The 25,390-nt window shown below is 42.7% G+C and overlaps 2 protein-coding genes across 4 annotated transcripts; one reads left to right on the forward strand and one right to left on the reverse strand.

Moving 5' to 3' along the window:
* The first annotated feature begins 200 nt into the window (after positions 1–200).
* On the forward strand, positions 201–17,853 carry LOC106039201 (claudin-15-like). 3 transcript variants are annotated; one of them, XM_067002593.1, is made up of 6 exons: positions 201–336; positions 4,505–4,777; positions 11,431–11,595; positions 11,751–11,832; positions 16,036–16,146; positions 17,522–17,853. In XM_067002593.1, the coding sequence occupies exons 2-6, from the start codon at positions 4,561–4,563 to the stop codon at positions 17,619–17,621; spliced, it is 675 nt and encodes a 224-aa protein (XP_066858694.1). In that variant the 5' UTR covers positions 201–336; positions 4,505–4,560; the 3' UTR covers positions 17,622–17,853. The 3 variants fall into 3 exon arrangements, with proteins under 3 accessions (XP_066858694.1, XP_047933322.1, XP_047933323.1); XM_048077365.2 differs by lacking the exon at positions 201–336 and adding an exon at positions 566–4,086; XM_048077366.2 differs by lacking the exons at positions 201–336; positions 4,505–4,777 and adding an exon at positions 4,798–9,168.
* DUSP28 (dual specificity phosphatase 28) lies at positions 17,369–25,146 on the reverse strand. Its single transcript, XM_067002597.1, has 7 exons — positions 24,206–25,146; positions 23,571–23,827; positions 23,132–23,217; positions 22,604–22,728; positions 22,358–22,520; positions 20,739–22,219; positions 17,369–19,784 (listed from the first exon to the last, which is right to left on the reverse strand). Exons 6-7 carry the CDS (start codon positions 21,084–21,086, stop codon positions 19,656–19,658), a joined length of 477 nt encoding a protein of 158 aa, XP_066858698.1. The 5' UTR covers positions 21,087–22,219; positions 22,358–22,520; positions 22,604–22,728; positions 23,132–23,217; positions 23,571–23,827; positions 24,206–25,146; the 3' UTR covers positions 17,369–19,655.
* Positions 25,147–25,390: the final 244 nt, after the last annotated feature.

The following is a 25,390-nucleotide window of genomic DNA, read 5'->3' on the forward strand; positions in this document are numbered from 1 at the left end:
CCGCAGAAGACTCCCGGAGCGGCCCCAGCTAGTGCTGCTCGTCTCCCCCGAGACTGGGAGGCTGGGGTTGTTGCCTCGCCAGGCCGCCCTTCCTCCGTCTCGCCCGTTCCTGTGCGCACCGGTGGCCATGAGGCAGCCGCTGCCGGCCTGCAGCTGCCCCTCAGGCAGCCGCCTTCCTCGGCTCGGGTGTTCCCCGGTGCCCCGCCGCCCCCTCGCGGCTGGCCCTTTGGCACAGGGCCGCTCGTGGTGGCGCAGCCTCCCGGCAGGGCTCGTCAGGCGTCGTGCAGGCGAAGAGCAGTCCCCAGGCGGTGACGGGGTAGTAAAAGCTGTCACGGGGTGAGCAGCGCGCCATGAAGACCGACGGTTTATTAAATGGAGAAAGGAAAAAAAAAGCGTATTTGCTTTGAAAATAGCTTAATTGAGTTTCAAGAAGCAGTGTGCACCTTTCTGGTTACATACGTTGCTGTAGAGGTACAAATCAGAAAACAAAGAGCAGTGCATGCCAGTCACGTCTCAGTCATGAGAGATCAGAGTGCAGAGCTGCCAAAATTAAACAGTTCAACAAACAGTGGTTTATCTGAGGTGCACAGGGAGAGAACGAGGCGATAGTCACATGTTGCTGCAGGAAAAGTCCTGCATGCGTGTAAGGGAAACATTTCACATGCAAAGCAGTTGTAATCTCCAGGCTTGGAGTCGGTTATGTTTTGACTGGACAAGACTTGAGCCACCCAGCCTATCTGTAAAGTGGTGCTGTAGCATGAGGTCGGACTCAGTACTATCTCCTGAGGTTCCCTCCAGCCTCAGTTGTTCTATAATTCATTGTGTGGAAGGAAAGTTAATAGCAAGATGGGAAGGATTTGTATATTTTAGGAACTGCAGGTGACTACAAGCTTGATTAGAACATTAGTAAGCTCACCTGCTTCAAGAATACAGTTACAAAGCCAAATCATTTGGAAGTGGAGGGGAAAGTAATAGAGGTTGTTTCTCTTTTCCCTTTTTCTTAACACGTAGTGAAAGATTTTACCTTCTTAAGTCAAGGCCATGACCTGAAGAAACCTCTGTAAGCTTGTGATGGAGGACTGCTTATGTGCTTTAGTACTGTATTTAAATCTGTATTTTATCTCTTTCTAATTGCACTGTTGGTCATGGGTCAGCCTCGGGATTTGCTTGAATGAAGCAATGATTAGCAGATTCAAAGCTATATGTTGCTGGTGTTAAAAAACACACATGTGTAGGTACGTGAAAACTGTGGTAATCCGCTCTCTGTTTTTCTATGCAACAAAATTAAAAAGAAGTAAAAAGAAATGTTTGATTTAACTTTGCAGCTTAGAGTCTTTTATCACTTTTTTTTTTCCTTTTTTTCTTTCAGAGACCTTATCAAGAGTGCTTTGTTTGTTTAAGTGACTTAAATATTTTTCTTTGTTAACTCTTCCTGTCCTGTGTTCAAACCACATACATTTTGGCTGTGCTGTTTTTCATACTAAGGTGTTCTTTTTCGTCCCCAGGGCTTATTTTTATCACATTACAGATCTTAGTTGTATATGGCCTATGGGTGCAGTTTGCTAGGGATGATGCTCTGGGTGTTACGTATTTGTTTAAACATAAAACATTGTTTTGTGGTCAGTCATACTTGAATAGTTGCAAAGCATATTTGCTGTTGTGCTATCATTTCATTTCTATAAACAGTGAAAGTTTATAGCACCTAGTAAAAGTTATAGCACCAAGTCCTGAAGGGGTGTGTGCAGTACTTGTTGAAAGAGGGGGATAGATGTTGTGTCAGTTGAAAGAAGCTGCTTTTGAAAGCTTCTCTTTTGCCAGTGGTTTTCACTGTCTGAACTAAGTGCAAGCAGTAAGAAATCAGCATGACCATCCTGTGGGGACTGCAGTCTTATGCATGACTGAGGGCCCAGAGGAGATAAGGTATCTTGTCTGCACTGTCCCTTGAGTTTTGCATAGCAGCAGCAGGGGTAGTCCATGAAGAAGACAACAGGAAGAACAGCAGCAGCAAGAAGCTGCAGAGCCCTCCAGTGCTGCTGGAGCTCCCTTGGGAGGGAGCCAGGGAGATTCTGTCCTCCCTCAGGGCATGTTTGAAATCATGAACCACACCTTTGTATTTAATGTGATCCACTGGGCTGGGGGCATCTGTATTGGTTGCATGGCTTGAATGCTGCTGGGAGTATATAAAGAATGTAAGGGAAGTAGATTTGTTTAAACAAATAAATGCCCTCCCCCTATTTTTTCCTCTGGCCTTTGTTATACCCACTGGAGACTTGCATTTCAGGAGGGGCTGTAGGGCTATCTGTTCCTGCCTCGTATGTCCTATTGATAAGTGCCCCACCGGGCTCCTAGTCCCTGCTGAGAGACCAGACCCACCGCCTGCTCCCTAAGGATTCAGATACCAGCACTGTGTGCTTCACTTTCCAAGTAGTAGAGGCTTTCTCTGCATGCTTGGAAAATAAGATATCTTTCAGTTGATCTGTCATGCACCACGCCATCAGGGTTTAGTCGTCCTCCCACTTTACATTGCCATGTAAATCGAATTGAAATATCACCTTCTAGTTTCAGACCCATTGTGCATTTTACTTTGGAATATTTACACACAGTATAGAGCTCATGGGTGTTATTGTTGGTACCTTAAAGGAGGCTCTGGTACCTTAAAGGAGGCTGTAGCAAGGTGGGGATTGGTCTGTTCTTCCATGTGCCTGGTGACAGGACAAGGGGGAATGGGCTCAAGTTGCGCCAGGGGAGGTTTAGGTTGCATATTAGGAAGAACTTCTTTATGGAAAGGGTTGTTAGGCATTGGAATGGGCTGCCCAGGGAAGTGGTCGAGTCACCATCCCTGGAGATCTTTACAAGACGTTTAGATGTAGAGCTTAGTGATATGGTTTAGTGGAGGACTTGTTAGTGTTAGGTCAGAGGTTGGACTAGATGATCTTGGAGGTCTCTTCCAACCTAGATGATTCTGTGTTATATTACCTTTAGCAGACACATTAATACTAGACAGTTATTTTAAGTGTGCTGGGTGGAGGAAGGTTGTTCATCTGTATTTTTGTGGAATCTAACTTCTAAGCTTCCTCACTTTGAAGCATATGATATTTCAAATTACAGTATTTTAATGAGAGGTTTATGTTTACACCTATGTCCTACCCATAGTGGTGGCTTAGTTTTACCTTATTTTCCTTACTGTTAGGAGTGAATTGTGATTGCCTGGGTCATACCAATGTAACGTAAGACAGAAGCAGTCATTTGATTTATCAGTCTGCCCATGTGGTACGAAGTCTGCTTAAATTTATTGCTTAATTTACATTTATCATTTATTTCAGATATTTTCTGTTGACAGTTGTGTGTGCTTTGAAGAGGTTACACAACCACTTGAGAGAAAAGTGCTCCCTCCTCAACAGGAGATTAAACTTTCATAGTGGAATATACATGCTTTTAGGAGTGGAATAAAAGTAATCCTGCTTCCCTTGTGTGAATGAATTCCCAATGTGTTGTAGTCATTTAAAATGAACAATTATGGAAGGAGGCTTGAATTCTTTTTTTTCTTCTTAATGCATAAAACTTGTATATTCCATTGCAGTGTGGGCTACATCCTAAAGCAAATCCTGTCTTCTGTTGTTTGCCTGTCTTACAGTAAATGCAGGTTTTCATGAAAACAGTGTCTTTGTGGCAGGTGCAGCAAAAGCTTCAAGTAAAACACTCATTATGAAAATTGTAACAGTATTTTTCTGTATTTCCTTGGAATCTGATGGTGCGTGGGCAGCTCAGTGGCACTGACAAAGCAAGTTATATGCCAGTGATTACCAGGTTAATATCAGCTTTTTGGTAGTAACTTGCACAATTTTGTTGTAATTTTCTTGGTTGAATCATCCATTTCACTGAGACTTTGCTGTAGCAAAAGGCCATGTCTGAGCCTTTGTGCAACAGTTGGGCAGTGCTATAGCCCTGGGTCCTTGATTTTTAGAATGGGGGGAAAGGTCCTAAAGAGTACAAAACTTACCCTTCTGTTTGATCAAACTGATCCTCACAAAGTGCTGACATTACTGTCTGGCAGGAAATGATAGAGGTTAGAAACGTATCATAAACGTGAGTATCAATATGTATTTTGCTTTTAATTTGTATCAATAGGCATTGTAATCAGGGAGTGAATAACTTATAAAAGCATTTGATAGTTTTAATTAAAAAGATTGAGTTAGCAAACAAGTAAAGAACTGGTGACGCATTGCAATTTCAAAATAGAGAATTCCTCATTTTGGTCTTCTGGTTTTGCCGTGTTGGTAGTTTGTGGGGTAAACATCTACAGTAATAAAAGTGTCCCAAACAAATACTAAGGTGTCATGGAATATCCGAGTATTCCAATTATTTCGTGAGATTTAGGCTCCAGTTCTACATCTTTCTTGTGTGGTAAATTTGTAGGTTGGCATCTTTGTGATGTTTTCCTAAGGACTTGTGACTTGTGTAAAGATAAGTCCACCTACTGTATGTGTATAAACTGTTTCAACAGGTTTATAATATCAGAAATTTTGGGAGGCTACCCTGAAAACAACTTCAGTCAGAGGAATGGCATCATCGTTACAAATGTGTGCATTGCTGCTGGCTTTAACAGGATTCACCATTTTACTTGTCACTACCATGTCCAACAGATGGAAAATTTCTGACACTACAGCAGTGCTAGTTCCTGCAGAAAGGATTTCTGAAGGTCTTTGGATGGACTGCACAGTTACTGATTTTGGATCAACACAGTGCAAGAAGTTTCTCTACATGTTGAGTTCAGATAGTAAGTGTATATATGTATATAAAATCCAGGGATATGCTTTTATTCCTTCTTTTTGGACAGTATGTTAGTGCAGTTGGACAGCATATACTGCAGTTGTCACAGAGGTTCTCGTATGGACAGGATTTGTCCTTTATTACTTGCAGGCAGGTTAAAGGACCCCAGAGAAATCCATATACTTTACCGCACAATTCAAGTCAGTAAGTATGGCAGCTTTGATACCATATCATATTGTTTTACTCAGTTTCATTCTTAACTACAAGCAGGCAATATGTCAGTAAGTGTCAGTGTTTGTTCTTTGGTGCGAGACAGGACTTGGATATTCCAGAACTCATTTGACTTTGTGATAAATCTGTATATTTGTTCTAGAATTTTTCAGAGGTGGCTAGCTTAAATAAACTATGTCTATGTGAGTAGTACTTTTGTGCTTTCTGAGGTAGAATTAATGTGCTAGTGTGGTGGTTTGTCTGCAAAGAGAAAAAGAAGAATTGTCGTTCTAAGAACTGAAAATTATTTGTTTGGATTATTCTTTTTTTTTTTTAAATATTTTTCTGTAAACACCTTTTTTATAGAAAAGGACTAGAAAGGACTGACATGTAAGTTTTCCTCGGAAGATTGCATGTAGAAAAAATTAAGTATAACCTTGGAAAACTGGTCTTTTCCTACGATATTTGTCTTAAACAGAACTTTCCATGTATTTGTTTTCAGCTTTCAGTATTGGGCAGTCACTTTGCGCGTTATGTTACGGAAGCATTTCTTCAGGTGTTCCCTTTTTTATGGATCCATGATTATTGTCATTGCTGTTTTTCTGGATTCTTTCCAGCTGATTTATTCTCAACACACAGTGCTCAAGACTGGAAGCAGGTCTTACAAATACCACATCTCACAGACTTTGAAAATGTGGTTTTCTTGATAAGACATGGACTCTGCTGCAGTCAGAACCACCTAACTGTGTAATACAGATCTCTAAAATGGGACTTCCTGAAAACTCTCAAGATTCATGGGTCTTCCTCAGGACCCTGAGTCCAGTGACCTCATTTGCATTCTTAACAATAGTGCCAGCTTAAGTATTCAGCATGCTGTAATGAGGCCAGAATTTGTAGCCTCAGAAAGCAAATTATATCCTTCCAAGGATTTTAAAAACTCTGATCATTCAGTCAGAAACAAATCAGCTTTTCCTGCCTCTCTGGTACCCATTGTCAGAGTGCTCCTCTTCAAGACTTGCTTTATGTAGATAACAGGTTGCCTAAAATTCATCTAGAAACTTAGATCTGATTTCTGGAAAGCAGAATGATGGGGCCAATAGTCCTTCTGTTCTCATGTGCAGTAGCAAGCTGGCATGGATGCGTTCAATGGTGTGGCAGCCTTGCCTCACCTACCAGGGAGAAACGGGTGCCTCCAACCTGTTAGAGAGGCAAGCAGAGTCAATGTGGCACAGCCTCCTATATTTTCATGCAGTTTCATTGCAACCAACATGGAAAAAAATTATTCAACAGGAACAGAGGAGTTCCTGCTGCATTGAAGCAGCCGCCTTCCCCAGGGCACCTCCTTCATTCTTCCTCCCAGAACTATAGGTGAGGACTCCTGGCTGGCAGGGCTCAGTGGATCATCTTTAGCTGTGCAAAGAACTGCTTGTCACCTAAAAACAGCGTGGGGTTCCTTGTGACAACCAACAGACAGGTCATGTGTCTGTCTGGAGAGTTCTTGCTGTCTGTTGCAGGGCAGTTTCTCTTCTTACAGCACTAAGTCAGCATTCCTGGGTCTTGAAACAAATGTACAGAAGTGATCGAAAAGTTACAAGCTTCTGTTGACTAAACATTTAAGGTGTTAATATTTTCATTACTTTTTTTTTTTTCCTGTATTGGTGAATCTGATTTAAAAAAAAAAAAAGTACTATTTCTGCCTGTAAGCCCTATCTCAGCCATATTGCATGCTCTGTTTTGAGAATATCAGAGGGGGGTGAGTAGCAATTTGTCTCTGATTGTATATTGCCTATATATTGGTATGTCTGCGTTAGCATTTTACTTGCAGCAGGAGTATGCTTTTATAGTGAATTTTCCAATTATTTCCATTTGTTGCACATGGAGTGCATTTGTTTGCATTGTGGAGTGGCCTTGGAGTGCACAAACTGGATCCCTCCTGGCTGAAATGAAGTAGGGAAAAGTTCTCAAGGAATGCACCTCATGACTGCCAGCCGTCTGGGGGCATTCAGTTCACCCAACCAGCTGGACCAAGGCTGACGTAAAGCTCCTAAGTCGTGGATGTTGTAGACGTGAAGCTATCAACACCAACTTTTTTATTCTGATGATGCAGATACTATTGCACAGTGGCACCGGCAAGCCCATTACTTACCAAACCATAGTTCATGAAATTTAGGGAATAACAATCCTATATTCTACAGCATTTTTATTTTCTTTAAAGAAGAGCGTCTTCCTTAAGGGAATGATTAAAATGCCTAGTGCCCCATAAGAAAAGCTTGTGCATTCCAGGTCTACAGTTTAATCTGTTCTGTTTATACATGTGCTTTACGATTGCCTGTTGAAATAGCCTTCTGAATAGCCTTTAGGAAGAGAGAATTTCTTAAATGATCTTTTTAAAATTATTTTTTAGTCCTTGGCAGGATTGTAAAATCTGGGGACATTTGATTCAGGTTCCTAACTAAACTCAGCTTTGGAAGTCATATGACCAGAAGTGATTACTGAGGTTGCCAGAGTAACATCTGTGTGTGGATAAATTAATCTGAGACTCTTTGAAGGGTTTTTAACGGGATGCAGATATTCCAATATACCACCACAGTGTATTCATTTTACTGTGCCATCATTTTCAAATTGCAGTGATTTAGCGGAAGGAAAAACCACGTGAGAAGATCACTTCTGAAGGTCATTCTGGCTATGCTGCCCAATCTGTTCTTACTTAAATCAAAGATCCTCTTGGCTGCCAAGGGAGGAAAATCATCACAGTGGCATGGTAGTAACCTTTCGCAAAAAACTTACTGACCTTTGAGCTTTGGCTCAAAGTGACCAGTGAATTTTGAAAAAACAGGTATATCTGCTTCGGGCTAGTTGTGGCTCTTACAACAACTAATCCTTCTGGGAGTATTTATGTAAATGTCGTGACTTTGCTACCATGCTGTGTCATAGCAGAGTGATTTTATGAAGAAACTGTGACTCTGTTTCCTGGAGATAAGAGCAGGTTATCACTATGAGAGATGGTTAACCTTGCTTGGATACACAAGCTGTTTAAGGTATTAACATTAGTGGATGATGTGAATTGAGTATATGATTTTGTCTAGTGAAGAGCAGAAGCAAGCAAACGAAGTTTAACATACTTCTACTTTGTCTAGAATAGATTTTTTAATGCTATAATAATCTGAAGAACAGATACAATCAACTGGTATGTATTATTCTCATATAGCTATTTTGCTTCATCATTGTACTCCTTTTGAGATAGTTCTGTCACACTGGTTCGTTCTATCCCTTATATTTCATTTCTATGGAATGCACGTTATCACAGTAGTATTCCTGTGTCAGTGGGACTGTTTAGCACTGTGTAACTATGGATCGATGGACTGTGAAATATTAATGAAAACCATTCATCCACAGACTTAACATTCATGAAAGAAGCTGGCAGTACAGTTGCTGTGGATCACTTATGACCATAATTCCAAAAATGTGCTAAATTTTCTGGCAACAGAAAAAGTGTTCCTGTTTTCAAGCTCTTTGTCACCAAGAAAATAACACAATAAAGCTGTTTTTTTTTTAAATTTGAGATCATTAACAAAATTACAAGCAAATTTAGTCATGTGTGCACCTTAGTTGATTGAAGAGAAGGAAAGAGAGAAAATATTTGCCAATATCACCACTCTTACAAAATATTTTCTAGGAATACTGGCTAGACTTTCTAGGCTGAGAGTAAGATTAGGCTCAATTTGGCACTTCTCACTAGAAAAGTAATTAATATTGTTGGTAGAGTTTTTTTAATAGTAATATATTTATCATGAACTACTCCCACTTCTTATTGTCGTAGACTGTAAGCCTTATCTCTGGGGTTGAGCAAAGAGCAAAGGTAGCCTCATTTTGGAGTGAAACCCAGAGGTAAAACAGCAAGGAGGCTTCTGAAATACTTCACTTGATGATAATCTAATTATAGGGATACTTAACTGTTACTATTCACAAGCATGTCTGCTGCACTGGAAATTGTTGGTTTTCTTTTGTGTTTGGGTGGATGGGCACTTATTGGAGCTACTTTGCCGCATAATTATTGGAAAGTCTCCAGTATACATGGTAGTGTGATCACAACATCTACGTTGTATGAAAACCTCTGGAAGAGCTGTGCAGAAGACAGCACTGGAGTATCCAACTGCAGGGTATTTGACTCTATGTTTGCTCTGCCTGGTATGTGACTTTGTGCAGTCTTGTTTATATTGCTTAAGAATTTTTGGGGAAAAAATAGTATGATTTTTGGTTTTGTGATCTGATAGTACTGGAAAATAACGTCTTTCTGGCCAAGACAGACTTTGTAGGTTGAAGTTATAAAAATCTTTAACTGACATAATGTGTGGAATGCATTAGGAAGGGCTCTAAAATAAAGCAAATGAAGCCGCTTGATCAAGCATTTAATTTGGTGGGCATTTTAAATATAGTGTAATCTCTTTTCTAGCATCGCATGGAAAGAATTAATAGAAGTAATTTTTAACACATCTTGTGGGAGTTCCATATTTGCATGGAATTATTGTAAGGGCATTCTTTTGCAGTAGTTGATAGCCAATGTTATCTGGAGTTTTTTCATAAAGGGGCTATAAATACTATTTCTTACCTAAGAAGTGAGTAGTGTTTTTTCCACGTTGAGACTGAAAATTGTATACAATACAACTCATTAGAAATCTTCCTAATCTGAAGAATGTCTGACACAGCATTAGTGGCAATGAGGGACTGAATTCTCTTTCTCAGTCTGAACTAAACTGCTGTTACTGACCAGCTCTGGAACTAGCCCGGCAATGCTGTGAAGCTCTCTGTGTCCATGCTGGGGGAATAATCTGTTCTTTTCATTATTCTAACAGTTATCTAACAATCTTTCTAGCAAGTTGTTACCCAACAGTTGGTTTTAAAATGCATGTGTGTATTAATAGGACCGTAACAGATACCCTGCATAAACTCCTTAGCATCACCACCAGCCGGATGAGGTTTTTCTCCTCTGCAGGGTGCTCGTGCAAGTATGCATTTCGTTCATTTATAACCCCCTTAACGGGTCGGTTCTTAACTTACTGTCCAAGACACTGCACAGCATCTTGCCACTGAGGTATTTACACAAGTACTGCCTCCCTGAGAGTGCTGTACTGCTGCTCCCTGTGTAGGTGTGGGCAGCAGGGCCACATCAGGTTGGGAGCTGCTGGTGAAAAAGTGGGTTTTAAAGCCGTCTGAGGGAGGCAGGAAAGAGCATCATGAGTGGAAGTGGTAAAGCAAAAGAGAAAGGAAGGCAGACAACAGGAATGCTTCTGGAGAATTGCTGATAATAATATGGAATTAGCACGAAGGAAAAATGGGGGCAGACAGAAAGTGAATTAACAGGCCAGGCTCTGAAAATGAGTTTGTGGAGATTAGATGTGATCCACTGAAGAGGTCAGTTACTCTGTCAAGGAGATGTCAGTATGCTTGAGGGGTGTAGACAGAGGAAAGGGGAAGGGAAAAAGCAGCTTGCAGAACTGAGAAGAATTGAGAAGAAAAGGTTTTATAAAAGGACAACTGAAAAATAAGTTAGAAGACACAGAACTGTAGGAAAAGTCGAGGGGACAGCTAGGCAAACCAGGATAGAGGAAGAGAGTCGGGCTGGATCAATGAGAGCTAAGCAAATAGTGAGACCTCCAAGAAATGCCTGTAGCACTCACAGATATGAGCCAAGGCGGAGTGAAATTATCATGGTTAATTTAGGTGTGTATCAAATTGCTGCTCAGAAACTTATCTGAAACTATTACAGCAGAAGATGTCAGATTAAAAAAAAAAAAAAGGTGTCTTTGTTCATGGGGTGATGTCTCAACAGAAGGACCATAAAGATTTACTGTAAAGGCTTCCTTATTGGCAGCTGGGCTCTATTGTATACGTTCGTTTTTGTGTTTTGTATACGGGAAATATCAGACTTACTTTTTTTTTTTGAAACAGATTTAAAGCTTTTGAATTCAGCACACCATTAGCCCAGGTCACAAATGTTTGAACTGGGGACCTTTTTTAAAGCAGTATTGCAGAAGATTAACACCGTGATTATGTATAGTTAGCGCTATACTTTTGATACATTTTGATACAATTTGAAGCATTTGATAAATCAATTAGTCAGCTACCAAATGCTTTTTATGTATATATTTTTTTCTTTTTAAGGTGTCGTATGTGTTTCCTCCAATGTCAGGGCTTAGGATAATTTCTTACAATTAATATTGATTAATTAACTGACTTTATCTTGTTCAATAAGCTCATTTTTAAGATAAAGACAGCAGTAAGTTGAGCTTTCTAGATTGTGAAGTAAAATCCTCAGTTAAGGTTGGATAAGATTCATTGCTTCTTCTGGTAATTTTGTCACTGTTTCTATCTTTTATACTTTGGCAGTATAGGCTTAATGTAATTTCTGTATAAATCCTTATTTGTTTTCTCTTTTTCTTTCTCACTCAGTCCACATTCAGGCATGCCGTGCCTTGATGATTGTTTCCGTCCTTTTGGGATTTATAGCTGCAGTGCTCTCACTTCTTGGTTTAAAATGCACAAACATTGGGCTAAGTGATGAAGATGGAAAAATGAAGTTTGCTGTCACGGGAGGATTTCTCTTTATTTTAGGAGGTAATATCGAAGCTGAAGTGAGAATGCGATCAGTACTTTGCATTCCTTTCACAACTAGACTAAATGAAATGAACACTTACTCTTGGTTTATAGCTGTAACGTCTGTAAGTTAAAGGACTCACTCAAGTGTGTGCTTTTAAAACTTTTTCTGGTAGGTCTCTCTTCGATGGTGGCTGTTTCTTGGTATGCTGCGATGATTACTGCTCAGTTTTTTGACACACTGTACGCTGGAACCAAGTAAGTTAATAGATCTGTCATACCAAACTCCAGCATGTGTTAAATGGCAGGACTAACCTCAGCTGCTCCAGTGTTTCAGAACCTGGATCCTGATATGCAGCCCTGCAGAAGGAAACATTTGTTGTCAGGAAAATTTTTCACCTCAGAGCTGTTTGCTGTTGGTGGGGAGGGAGGAGAGGTCTCCCTGGAAGGTTTAGTGAATGTGTGGGGAGTATCAACCCCAAATTTGTATTGGGTTGTTGGCACAGAGTGCTCCCTTGTACTGGCAACTCGTGATCTTCTTCAGTTTGCAAAACCCAGAACTGAATTTAATAGTGCTGAAGTTCCCAGCAAGATATTTTTTTGATCTGCTGTTGTGCTTGAGCCAAAGTGATTCCTTTCTTCTTGCTTGTATCTTTGTCTGAGCCTCTCTCTGTCCCCCTGATTATCTGTTTGCCCTGTGTAGGTATTCTGATATCACAGAGGACAGTGGAATACGGATTTGGTAAACAATGGTAGATCTACTGTCCTTTTTCAGAACCCTCTTATGCTAACATGAAATCTCTTTTCCTTACGGCTTTTTTTCCCTCCAATTCCATTTGTGGAAAAAAGACTGTTCTTAATCCTCAGGTACAGTGCAAAAAATAAATACATCTCTTTTGTCCTCTCTGTGTACAGCATCACCATTCTGTCATACTGGCTCATAATCTTGGACATTATGTTCATGGCACTTCTGCTAGATCCTTACCTCCCAGTTTTTAAGGAAAGCATTCATTTCATCTTAGTTTAGCTATCTGAGGTTTAGGCAAACAATCTGAGTTATTCACCTACATGTCAACTGTGGTGAGTAGAGCAGCAGACTTCTTGACTGTGTCTATTGCAACTTCAGATGGGACCTGGTGAACTGCCTTAAGAAGTTAGGCATCTTCCCTCTAGACTTCCACATAAGGGTTAGATGATCACAAGCTAAGGCTCATGTATTTCTCATCTGATTCCAGTTTTTACCATGTATGTTAACTGCAGAAATTGCTAATTATGTACCCTTGACAAATATAGTTTCCTATGCTATACTATTGGTTATGAATGCTGGAAGCAGGATTGTTCCTGGCTGTCACTTCAAATATTTGTTTTTTTCATGGCTATGCCTTCATTGGCATCAAATATATGCTGCATTTGTTCCCTTTCATGTCCTTCATGATCTGTGTCTGCCCTCTCCATCATTCATTGCTCTTTGTTCAAATGCTGACGCCTGCTTCTGGGAAGGCCACAGTACCAACAGCCTTTACTATCTGTTTGTTCACTTTTCAAACATGTATTTTCATGTTTTAACCTGTGGTGCTGCTCCCTTTTTGGTAATAGTGTAAGATGTTTAAATGCCTCAGATATACAAACAGCCATGGATATATTTTGTCTAAATGACAAAGAAAGTTAAGACTTCTACCTTTTATTTTTCTTAGCACTGAGATGTAGACTTAATTGAGTCTCACAAGCAAATATAACAAAAGTACATAAAACAGCCTGAACTGAGTGCTAGAGGCCTGTAGGTAGATAAAGAATACCACTGAGGTGTCTTGCTTGTCTTAAAGAAGTCAATCCCCCCCATATAATAACAGCTCAATGTTGGATTGTCTTATGAATTAAAATGACACAAAGTTTGTGGGACTATCAGCTCATACAGTTGCACACAGCCAAGTTTCGAGGCATAAAAACCCTTATTCTTACCTGATATAGAAGCAACAATCTTCAAAACTAAACGTCCGTTTAGGATAGCTTATCTTGGCAAATGGATTTATCAATGAAGAGCAAGGGTAGAGGGAGGTGACGGGGTGTCTCCTTCAAAGAGGGAAGAAGGGTGAGTGAAACAAATAACACATTGTCTGCGGAACATGAGAGGGGTGGGTTGAGGAAGAGGGAAGGTTTATAATTTGCCAGCACCTCTACCAAGTATATAGTTTTTAGCTCAGTAAACTATAAAGCTTTATTTCCTAGGATCATATTTGAAGTGTTTTACAGGTTTCCCCTTGAGGATCAGTTCAGGGAAGTCAGAAGTGAAGTGCTTTGTTACGAATCAAAGTACTTCCTGCAATTGCTTGGATGTTTGTAAGTTTTCCTTGCATATCCAAACAAGCTCTGAGAATGAAATTGCACTTCTAAGACTTCTTTGTTTTGCTTTATGACCCCTTGAGAGAATTATCTGAAGAGTAATAAATACGTTAGAGGATTGAAACGACTGATGATAAGGAATTGCAGTTTGTAGAATAGCTAGCAAGTTTTATAGTTGTTTATAGCTGTTGGGCTCCAACATCAGTGTGTGTTAATCAGTTACTAGATTGTTTGTATTCAGTAGCTAAAGATTTTTTTTTTTTAATCTAAACTTCATGCCTAAGACTATCAGTTTACTAAGCAGTTCTTGGTGAAATAACTTTGATCATTGGTAAAGCTGGACATGCTCTGTTCTTTTAAGGAAGTTTGTCCTCCTTGGAGTCTGTGAGAAGGGTTTAATTTCAATTGCAGGCCAGTATTGATCTTCAGTCTTAAGAAACTGGGAAATCTGTTTTTCAGTTTACTTTTTTTTTTTTTTTTCTGGTATGACTGAAGCAAATTAGTAATATTAACCTCTATTAATTCTCAGAGGAATTTCTCATACAACTATGAAGTGAACCTAAGTCCTCCATGGATCCATCCTATTATACTTCCCTTTGGTATGATGTCTACAGCATTCCTATCTTCAGGCAACTAGTCAGCAGAGACCATTGCATGCAGTAGTCGATGCTCTCTGATTGTTCCTTAGTATTCCTACAGCAATTTTTCCCTTTTTTTTTTTTTGAGGTAATGATTATCTCTCTGTTCTGTGTCTGCATACTGCCTAAAGCAGCGGAGACGTGAGCTCTACTTGGGGCTCCAGTGTACGATGGGAACACAGAGAGCAGTGAATGTGTGTAAACCTTAGAAACCTACCTGATACCAGCTAGTTCTGGAGTTAGAAGCATTGACACTGTTAAGTAGTGTCTTTATATTTTCAAATAGAAGGAATATAAACAATCTGATTTCAGTATACATTCTGCACAGTCCATGACACTTTGTCCTTATATTGGCCTTGCCACTGAAGTTATTTTGTGAAACTGAAATATTACTTACTTACTGTCTGTCTCATGAGGAATAGCTAACCACAGGAATTGTTTTTCTATGTACGTGATACTGGATTGCCTGTAAGTAGCTGTTTGTATAGAACTAGTTGTTCCTTTCTAGTAGGAAAACCAGGAAAGGCTGATTGTTTATTATATAGTTTCATAACAAAATTACATATCCTAATGAATATTCAACATTCTCTGTGGTTCTGTGGCTGAAATACATTTATGAACAGTCCCAAAATGAAAAAGAACAGTTCCCAGTTTTACTGTACAGAGCTAGACACTCCAGAAAATTCCACAGTCCAGGAAGTTCACAGATAATGAATTTAACTCAAAGATTAGACCTGACTGAACCTGGTAAAGTCTGACAGGAGCTTGACAAAAAGAGGAAAACACATTTTTATATATGAACAAAGACTATATGTACAAAAAAGGTGTATCTCTGTGGTCTGAGAAAGTATGACAAAATTTCTTTCTTGTCTGCTTCTGTCACATTTATTTATGCTCAGCATGCTCCCTACCCAAATGCTATCTTGAAGTCCTGGAGTTCTTCAGTTTTTGGGTAGCCTTGTGCTGGTTTGACTCTTAGTAGCTTCGTTCTGCTGGGGACTGAAGAGGCAGGTCTCTGATGGAGAAAAGGCAGTTGATGAGTAACAGTCAGACCACTGATATGGAATTCAGCATATGTAAAGGAGTATGCATGCAACTTTTCTTTTCCTCTTTTCCTTTCAAAGTACTCGTACCAATTGCTTTATATGGATTCTGTTTTAAGGTTCAATCTCTCTCTTTTATTATCAACAGTTTATTGAATGTACATAATTATTTATTGCTACTTGTCTTTATGTTGCTCAGTACTTTCTGTCCTGTCACCGATTTGGCAGAGCACTTGAATATGCACCTAAGAGTTTTACTGAACAGACACGAAACCAGATCTGTTCTCCTCTGTTATCTCCTGAAGTACCTTTCGGTGAGCTGACTTCTACCAGAATGGAATTTGTTTGTTTGGATGTTTTGTGTAGCTTATGGCTCAGTCTGAAGTAATGGCTTTGTGATCCTGTTATATGCTACTTCCATAAAATCTTTCATGTTTCAGATACGAACTAGGAGATGCTCTGTACTTAGGCTGGGCTGGATCTATTCTTTATATACTTGGTGGTATCTTCCTAACCTGCTCATGCAAAGGGAAGAAAAAACTGGAATACAGGTAATCTTGAATTTGTCAGTTAAAATAGTAGCTGTTGATTATGTACCATTTTCTGCCTGCATACTATTATCTCCTTCACCCTGGTTTAAATCTGCACCCATATAAACAGGAAACTCCACGTATTAATTCAGTGCTCCAGTGTATCACAGACTTGTGATGGGGGTGATGCTGTACTGAATACTTGTACCTTCCAAATGCTTTACCTGTTGATAATTGACTGCAATCAGCAGTCACCTATAGCTAGTCTTCAATAATTCTGATGATGCATCTAATATCTATGTGATGAAAATGTGCAGTTAAAGAGCAAACTATGTTTTGCCCGAAGAAAAGTATATCAAAGAATATAGTGTATTGTAATTAAATTATCCTGTGATACTCACTATGATTAAAATGGTCAAACACCATTTAATTTGAAGAAAATGTAATGGCATTTTCCTCCCAAAACGTATCCAATTGATTGTTAGAAAGGTATGATATCTTCTTGTTTCTTGTGGAATGTTTTAGTGTGCATCAAATCAGAGAAATCAAGATTTCTGGCCTACATATTTAACTTGCCTGGATTTTTTTTCCAATCTTTAATTATTCATACATACAGAAAATCCTTTACTCAAAGAGAGGGATGAAATTGCCAGAAATAGTCTCTACTGTCCATGTCAACCCAGAAGAACTGAAATAGCTTGGAGGATGTACTGGCTAAGCCTGAGAGGATCATAACACAGAAGGAAGAAGCACAATCACTGCTACTATATTTAGTCTTAGGAAAGTTATGTCAAAACACCTAGTAAGTGAGAGTGTTCCTCTGACACTCTGTTGCCTAATCTGAAACCAGTGAACTTTTATGGTAATATTTTATCAGCCTTGTTGGACTTTAGATCTGATTCACCGTGCTTTGATACAAAGTACCAAATACCCTGAAATATCTTGAGAAATCAGGTAAAACCGATGAAGGCAAAACACATTCAACATGATGAATGACAGATGAAGGGGTTAGGCTGAAGATAGTTCTGTTTTCTTTTCTCATCATCTCAATTCCTTTATTAAGAACTGCAGCTTGCACAAAGGTATTAAAGTCTAGATTCTTTTGTGCTTTAGGTGCTTGACTAAAATGCCTCAAGGAAAGGCACATGTTAGTTAGGAATTCAGAGTTCGTTTCTAGCTACCAGAGAGACAGTTGTGCCACAAGCTGAAGAGCCCATCTCCTTCCCCTTAACTACAAGACTGATGAGAACAACAGGCTTTTAATTTCTGCACCTTTGCGAAGCATGTGTTATCACTGCGTTGGATACAGACCATAATGAGTATCTTCCTAATCATCTGATACTGTGGCTGTGAGTGTAATGCCTATTATTTTTTATCTTTTTTTCTTAATTTACAGTGCCAGCAAATACAGATATTCAGCAGGCCAGCCAGCCCTTCAGCAGCAAATTTACACCAAAAACTCTGAGACAGTCACAAGTGCCAAGGAGTATGTCTAAACTGATATTTTTACATCACTTGTAATGTTAGTAGGTTATGAATTTAAATTAGCAAAGTGAACTACTTCCAGTGTTTCGGTTCCAAGTTGCTATCTTTCATCTTAATTTGGAGATGATTTACATCTGAGCACCTCCTCCTGGAAATGGTTTTAAAGTGGAAATAGGTTTCTACAGAGAATGAAATCCTGCAGCATGAAGATTGTCTGTGTGCTGAGAAGCCTGGTCAAATTGAATCACAGAGTGTGGTACATCCTGATAATCAAGACCAACTTTTTCTATTTCAGAAAACTAAAAAATGTGGAACTCATATGCTGTAGCTGCCTACAAGTTAATATAGCTCACTGTTAGAAATGTATTGTATTTTCATTAACGTTTAGCAGCTTTGGCTTTTGACAGTAAAGCTTTATTCCACTGACTGACTGAAACAGATTTTTTGATGATAAGCATCCTGGCTATTAATGAAGATGCAGTCTACGTACCAGGGCTTGAAGTCTCATGGTATACTGAAATACATATTATGTATATAGTCAAAATGTATGAAACCTTTTAAAATCCTTTAGAAACCTCCATTCGCCTCCATATCTGCAGATGTGCAACTAATTCCTTGTTGGTTGGAATGCAGCTAGGAAAGATAAATGATGCAAGAATGAACCAAACACAGCTGGGAGTGGAGAAAGCATTTGGTCAGACTACGCCTTGTTGTACCTAGAAGACAGCCCTGATTTTTTATTTTTATTTCTGCGTTTTCAGGTTTTAAAATAATTCTATTTTAACTTCCAGCAATCTCACTTTGGGAACTTCTCTTGCATCTGAATTGCCTCATTCATCAGTTGCTTTATTCTCTGTCGTGATTCCAGCTTTAGAATTTCTGCCTTAAACTACTCCACTATTGGGAGCATATGTTTGGCTTATGTAAGCACTTAAGACATGAAGATGAACTAACTTTCCTTATGTTTTGAGCAATGTGGAATGGAATTTCACTCTGTAGGTTCTCGGTGTTCATAACTTCCCTCTTAAATTAGAAATGTTTTAATACATTTCAACAAAATACTTTGGTATTTCTTTCTGCTTTTAACATCTTTTGGCAAAACATAGCAGTAGTCTTCTTTAGAAGCTTCATGCATCTTCCTGAGCCTTCCTTCTTTGTCTATCCAAATAGATAATTTCGCAGTGCAACCTGCAAGTACTCTTAGAAAAAATAGTTTAGCCACGTTGCTTGCATACAAGTACAGCTGAACAGCTGACTTGTTAAACTGACCCATTAAAGCATGAATTTGGGCACTTGTAGATCTTTTTAAACTTAGTAAATAAAGCTAAAAGAAGTGATAATTACTATTGTGTTGCCAGTGTCATCCCTCCACTATGAACTATTCTTCTTAAAATCATCCCTTTGGTGTATTGGTGAATAATTTCAAAAGCAGAAAAGCCACTTAACTTGCAAGGTGGGAGCTGAACACCTTACCATCACCTGAATATTCTGTCCTCTGGACTTTTATGTAGTTTTGTGATGGTACTTTAGTCTAGTTGAAATTAAGGAAAATTTAGATCTCAAGCGGAGCAGTTCCTTTGTCAGCTTCCCACCAGAGACTTCAGCTCATGAAGATGAATTATGATCCTGTAGGTGAGAGAGCAGTCCAGAGCTTCCTCGGTCTTGCATTGGATCTTCTAGTGACATCACTGAGAAGTTTAATGAAAACCAAAAAATGAGTAAAAATCTCCATGTAGTAACTCATTCGTTCATTCAATACATTATCTTCGTATTCAGTGTTACTCAGGGGAAAATAAACGTTGCAGATACCATGACTTTCATCTGTTTGTTTATATCCCTTTCAACAATTTTGTGTTTTTGCTGTTTTCCCCTGTTTATCTGCCCTTTTTTCTTCAACAGTAATGCTCTGAATGAATTTAATGGACCATCCACTCAGTCTGGGGAGTAAGACATTTTATGTATTGGTGATAAGAGAAGTGTTAGTGATTTTTTTTTCTAGTTTAGCTGTAGCAAGCCACTTGACAATAGCAATTCGTGAAGATATTTTAAAGCGAGTTAAGTCCTTTGTTCAGCAGATCAGACTGCTTTGATATTTTCAAATCTTCTTCATATCTCTGTAGCTGAGACCAAAATCCTGCATTGGGTTCTGCTACTGGCCTGGCAGCCTTCACCGTCTAGAAAAAAGGAGAGATGTTGTAGAAGCAATGGAGGTTATAATTCAAACTGATTCTTCCTCTGAGACTTTTGAGATTTGCTTTGGCTTTGATTTTGCGATGGAATAATAAATCGATAGTTTTGATGTCCTCACTCTGTGCTTGCTAAAACCACCTGGTGTACATTCCTTGTCAAAGTATGGATTCATGGATAAGACGTGAAAAGGAGCTGTTGAATTTGCTGGAAATGTGAATCTCTCTCACAAAGTGAAACTTTGCCATGTACCTGAAAGGCTGTGTGTAGTAAGGGCAAAGCAGTTACCTAAATTAGACACTTAAATTATACATATATATATGTATATTCACCCAAATGGGTGAAGACTAACAGACTGTAGAGCACAAGTCCTGTTTATTATACAAGAATCCTTATAAAAGGTAGGTGCTATTATTTGTAGCTAGCTAGCCTCTCACTTTTTAGCAGGCCTAAGAGATGTTTCTTTGCTACATTGAGATGTCACGTAGATGATATGTATGTGACAGCTTTAAGAGCAAATCCTGGAAAACAACTTCTTCAAATACTCCTTTTATTTTCACTGAATTGCTTCATGTCTCTGTCTTTAACTTCACTTATCATAAATAAGGAAATGATAGGGGAAATGATCGTAAATCAACCAACTTGGAGTGTGTCCTTTGCTACCAGTGTTAAAGCATATCTGCGTTTGTAATTATGTTTGTCCCAGAAACCTTAGATTGAAGGCTTATTTGTCCAAGTGTGTGTGGGGAGTGGGGGTGTGAAAAAAATTACAGTGGAATTATATTCAAATGTTGCATACCTAAATAACTGTTCTTAAACAGGTGAGAGCACCAAAAGAGCTGGGAGAAGTCTTTCCATGAGAAATCATCATTATTCATAATAAGCATTGCATTTAGTACCCAAAAGATGTCTAAATAGAACTGCAGGTATAAGTACAATACCTCAAAGGCATCCTGGAGTGGGAGTTTTTGGTGTCTCATCAGGTAAGCAGTGCAAATAGCAGCTGATCTGCTGCGGCCGTTCTTACAGTAAACTAAGCACTTCCCACCGCTCCGGACAGCTTCTTCTATAGCATCGCTGCACTGCTCGAAATACTTATACAAGTCTTCCGCTGGATCATCAAAAACAGGAACACGAATGCCTTGGACTTGCTGGAGGCCGGGGAATGGCTGCTGCCTGGTGACATTGACGCACAAGGTGACCCCCTCTCGCGCGAGCAGGTCCTCATCGCAGGCTGTTCTGGCGTTGCTGATGAGCAGCGAGGCGGTCACCTTGCCCAGTTGGAGCATTGGAAGCCAAGGGCACGGTGCCACCAGCACCCCTCCGCAGAGCTCCCCGACTGCTGCCGCCGAGCAGCACTTGCCCCGGGGTATGGGGGGGGGGCAGTTTGCCTCCAGCAGTAATGTGCGCCAGCCTCGCTGTCCTTCATCCAGCTGGCTGGGCTATATTTATTCCCTCCCTGCAGGCTTGGGAGTAAAGGATTCAGGCAGGTCCTAGTGCCTGCTAGATTGTGAGAGCACCGTTTAAAAAGCTGAAAACAACCTCAGAGCCCAGGGATCCGACTGTAAAACGATCGGATTTGTACAGCCCCTGTTCCTGTAGCTGTTTCTTACAAAAGGACAGAAGCCTCCCTAACAGGAAGCCTGTTGCTGCAACCAGCAACAATGCAACATTGATCTGAGAGCCATCTTACCTTGCCCTTTGTTTTTGTTGTAACAAATGTGGCTTCTAATACCCAGAAAATATTCCATTGGAGAGCTAGATATAGTAGCAGTAGTCTTGCTGACTGTCAGTAATGCTGCAGGCGTGGTGCCATGGAAGTGATTATCTTCTGAGGAGGGTGTAGGCAAGCATTCAAGCTGTAAGGGGCAAGAGAGGACAAGGCCAGGGACCTGGAGATGGGGCTGCCACATTGGCTGGTGGCAGAGGGTGCCGCAGGGCTGGGCGCAGGCACCAGCAGGCGTCCCTGCGGGTCATGCCTGCCCCTCACCTCCTTCAACACTTCCCTGCCTGGCCGTGAGGCAGCAGGAGTCCCTGACTGGCACTTGCTGGCAGCACAAAGATGACCCTGGGCTGTCAAAGTGGCAGGACATGGACTAGTTGAACTAGCATGAAAAGCAAAGCCAGCAAGAAGTCAGCCATGTGAGATGAAGATGCATTTTTATTTCACAGTGGAGATCCAAGAAGCTGGCCTGCACACAATTGCCTTCACACATTGCAACAGTGGCGTGCCAGAGGGAAGCCAGCTCCAGCACTGAGGGAAACAGCTCTCGCGCAGGCACAAGCCCTGGTGTCCCACCTGCCTTTTGGCACAAGCCTCACCTGCCCAGAGGCACGCAGCTCTGCCCCATCACTCCCTTCGTCTTTCTCTTGGCTGGAGAAAGGCCCTCATGGCCAAGGAGGTGCGTTTCAGGCTGGGTCCCTGGTGTTGGAGAGCAGAAAACTTGTCAGGAGCACGTGGCCATGCCACTGCCTGCCCTGGGGACAGGTAGGAGGGCTGTTCTGCTTGCTATGCAGTCACGAGCTCTGGGAGCCCTGGGGCCTCCCCTGTGCCACAAACCTTTCTCCTGGAGCTGTTACCCAGGGCTGTGCTCCCGGCTGGGTGCTGGTGGCCTGTTGGAGTCTCTTCTGGTGGAGGTGGTTTCCCTCCAAGGAAGCCAGGCTCCAGGCTCTGCTCCCGGTGTACCCGGGGCACGACGTGTTGGTACCAGTTAGGAGCCTTTCTGCAACCAGCACCGGGATTTGCTTCATCAGATGGGAACAAATGGTTCCCCACGCTATGGCAAGACACTAGCTGCTACATTACCTTTCTCATCCTGCCTGGGAGGTCGCAAAAGCACAGCTTTCTTTTGCCTGCCTTCATTGAGGCGCTTTCCTGGGCTATTGTGGTAGTCCCTGAGCGGTGTGTCATGGACATTCTCCAGTTCAAACCTGGATGTGAGGAGAAGACACTGGTGTGACTCAAGGCACCGCAGCGCCTTGGCAGCTCTCATCTGCTCGCAGAGCCATTTTGGCCATCCTTTTCTGCAGCAGAGCACAGCACGGCCCTGGGACTGTCCTGGGGCACAGCAGCACCCAGCGGAGCAGCCCAGGCTCTGAGTTAGGAGTGTTGCCTAAACTCATCTGTATGTCCGCTGAGCTCTGCCTAGTGGCAATGGCTGTGTGCCAGGGATGCATGCAACAGCCCATCTCCTGTGGGCCCTGTGTGAAGGCACACTTAGGGGTGAGAAGCAAAAGCAGCCAGGGCAGTCGTGGGGAAGAGCATCTTCGCACGAGGCTGCCCTGAGTGCCCGCCCAGCAGAACCAGCCCAGGGCTTCGGGCATGCGCACTCACTCTGGAAAGATGATGACGTGCCCAGAGCAGGTCAGGGACGCTGCAGTTGCTGTGCGAGGGATCACCAAGTCCAGCATCCCTGGGACCTGCAACAGAGGAGTGCAGAGCTGAGGAGATGCAATGCTGGGGAGATGACTGGGACAGCTGGCTTCCCACTGCTACAAGACCACATTGCCTCTCTGAAACACTCGCATCGCCTCCCCAATAGCCTGTTTGCCTAATGAGCAGGCAGCCTTGATGCTGCATCATAAACTGCCTGGTGTTTTGTGAGCGCAGCAGTTGGGATGCTGATGCAGGGACCAGTCCTTGCTGAGACGAAGGCCCAAGTTCCCAAGGGGCTACCCAGCCCACGGGTGCCCAGGAGCGAGCAGTGCTAGCAGGTGTGTGGCAGTGGGGTTGCAAAGGGTGTGGTGCAGCGGTGGAGAACAAAAACGCTTACCCTCAACAGCGCTTCTTTCAGAGTGTCCTTCCCCATCATCATTTCCAGAAAGTCACGGTAGTATTTCATTTGCACTCGTGGTCTTTCAATGAGGAGCATGCCAATGTCCTTCAGGATGAGCGCTACATTCTTTCCCTTCCCAATGCAGCGGGAGAAGAGGGACATGGTGGCCTGGATGCACCCCATCACTCTTTTTGCAGACACAAATGTGGCTGCAGCTATGTGAGTGTACCGCAGGGGTTCCAGAAGTTTGTCACCTGGAAAACCGCACAGGAGGGCTGGGGATGGGGCAGTAACACAGGCTACACCCACACCCCAGCAGCCCCCAGGCTCTCGGGGGATGCCTTGCTGCAGAGGACATGGTGCTGAGCTGTGGCTGGAGCCAGCAGCGGAGCAGGTTCCAGGGGCCTGCTTCCCTCCAGGCAGTTTTTCAGGGATGCTGGCTCTTGCAGCTATGGCACACAAGGAGCCTGTTGTGACACCTGCTCCACAGCAAGCAGTTTCTGTTTGAGGATTGTCAGCAACTCTCCGACCTGGGAGAGGGATGGGAGACATTTGGTCACCTCGGCCATGCAGTGGGGGAACATGCACCTCCCTGAGCTGCCAGGAGCCAAGGCTGTAGGCGGACAGCTCACCTGGCACATATGCCTTGTCATCCGTCAGCTGGTGGGCATCAGACAGGTTCCTGGCCAGGCGGAAGACAGGGCGCTGCACCGTCAGGTCACCAGCCTGAACCCGGACTTGTTCAGGGATGGTGTCAAAGGAACCAAGGGTGGGAATGTGGACACCCTGCAAGCAGCAGATGGACCCAGCAAGGCAGGAGTGTGAGGATAGCTGGAGGGAAAACAGAGGCTGCCCTGCTGGTGTGCTGAACACAAGCTGTCAACTCTGCTTGGTTTCCGTAAAAGCTGTGCTGGAGCCAGCAGCATCCTCAGTCCTGTGGCTTTCAAGGGGCATCCAGCAACAAGGCTCAGCTTGGCACTGAGCCCCCGCTTGTACAAGACTTATTTCTTCCTTGGCCAGGTCTCCTAAGGGGAGGTCCCTCTCTTCTGGGGAGGGGAGGCTTAATGGCAGTTCCTGGCCAGGGAAGCATCAGGACCCTGGAGCCCCCAGGCAGAGGGGAAGAAGGGTGTGAGCCCACCTTGCACAGCAGGAGCTGCTGTTGGACATAGCCAGCCACGGTGTCCCAGATGGCGGCTCTCACTGGGAAGCAAGTGAAGGCTTGGTCACCCTTTGCGCCTGCCAGCTCCCAGCCCTTCGGGTCACCCTGACCAGTGCCACAGTGGCAGAGGCCTGCCTGGAGGCACCCCACAGCGGGGGCGCAGCACCAAGTTTTGCCCTCATGGTGCTTGGCTGCATGGTAAGCCTCGGCTGGCAGGGGCGCAGCTCTGCAATGCTCTCAGGGTGGGTGATGGCCGTGCTCCTGGAGGGGCTGTGGCTGGCCTTACCCATGGAGGTGAAAGGCGGCACCATAGGGCCCACGCAGCCGGTGTCCCAGAAGTCCATCCTTGGCCGCATCCCGCTGGCAAGGTGCTTCCCACGGGGAGTGCAGCCAGTCCCCAGGGGACCTCGGGGGGGGGGGGGGGGGTACCACCCCGCCACCCCTCACCTGCTCTTCCCCATGGGGGCTGGGGGGGCTGAAGCCGTGATGCAACAGGGGCCTCTTGTTGCCTTGGGAGGTCCCAGTCCCCATGGGTGCAGGGAGGCAACCTCTCACCTCTGTGCTTCTCCTGGCGTGCGCCCCCAGGAGCACGCAGCTGGGAGCAGCTGCCGGGGCCGCTCCTGCTGCAGCCTTTCTGCCTGCCATCAGCCAGGCTTTT

The sequence above is a fragment of the Anser cygnoides genome, chromosome 9 (genome assembly GCF_040182565.1).
Source record: "Anser cygnoides isolate HZ-2024a breed goose chromosome 9, Taihu_goose_T2T_genome, whole genome shotgun sequence".
NCBI classification, from domain to species: Eukaryota; Metazoa; Chordata; class Aves; order Anseriformes; family Anatidae; genus Anser; species Anser cygnoides.

Bases quoted from the DNA above. Each gene is read 5' to 3' on its own strand.
- DUSP28 (XM_067002597.1), bottom strand. From the start codon at position 21,086: ATGCTCCAACTGGGCAAGGTGACCGCCTCGCTGCTCATCAGCAACGCC. The intron at 19,785-20,738 runs GTATTGTACTTA...CCTTTTTTCTAG, and splicing joins CACTCCAGGATGCCTTTGAG to ACGGTGAAGGCTGCCAGGCC.
- LOC106039201 (XM_067002593.1), top strand. From the start codon at position 4,561: ATGGCATCATCGTTACAAATGTGTGCATTGCTGCTGGCTTTAACAGGA. The intron at 11,596-11,750 runs GTAATATCGAAG...TTTTTCTGGTAG, and splicing joins ATTTCTCTTTATTTTAGGAG to GTCTCTCTTCGATGGTGGCT. The intron at 11,833-16,035 runs GTAAGTTAATAG...TTCATGTTTCAG, and splicing joins ACACTGTACGCTGGAACCAA to ATACGAACTAGGAGATGCTC.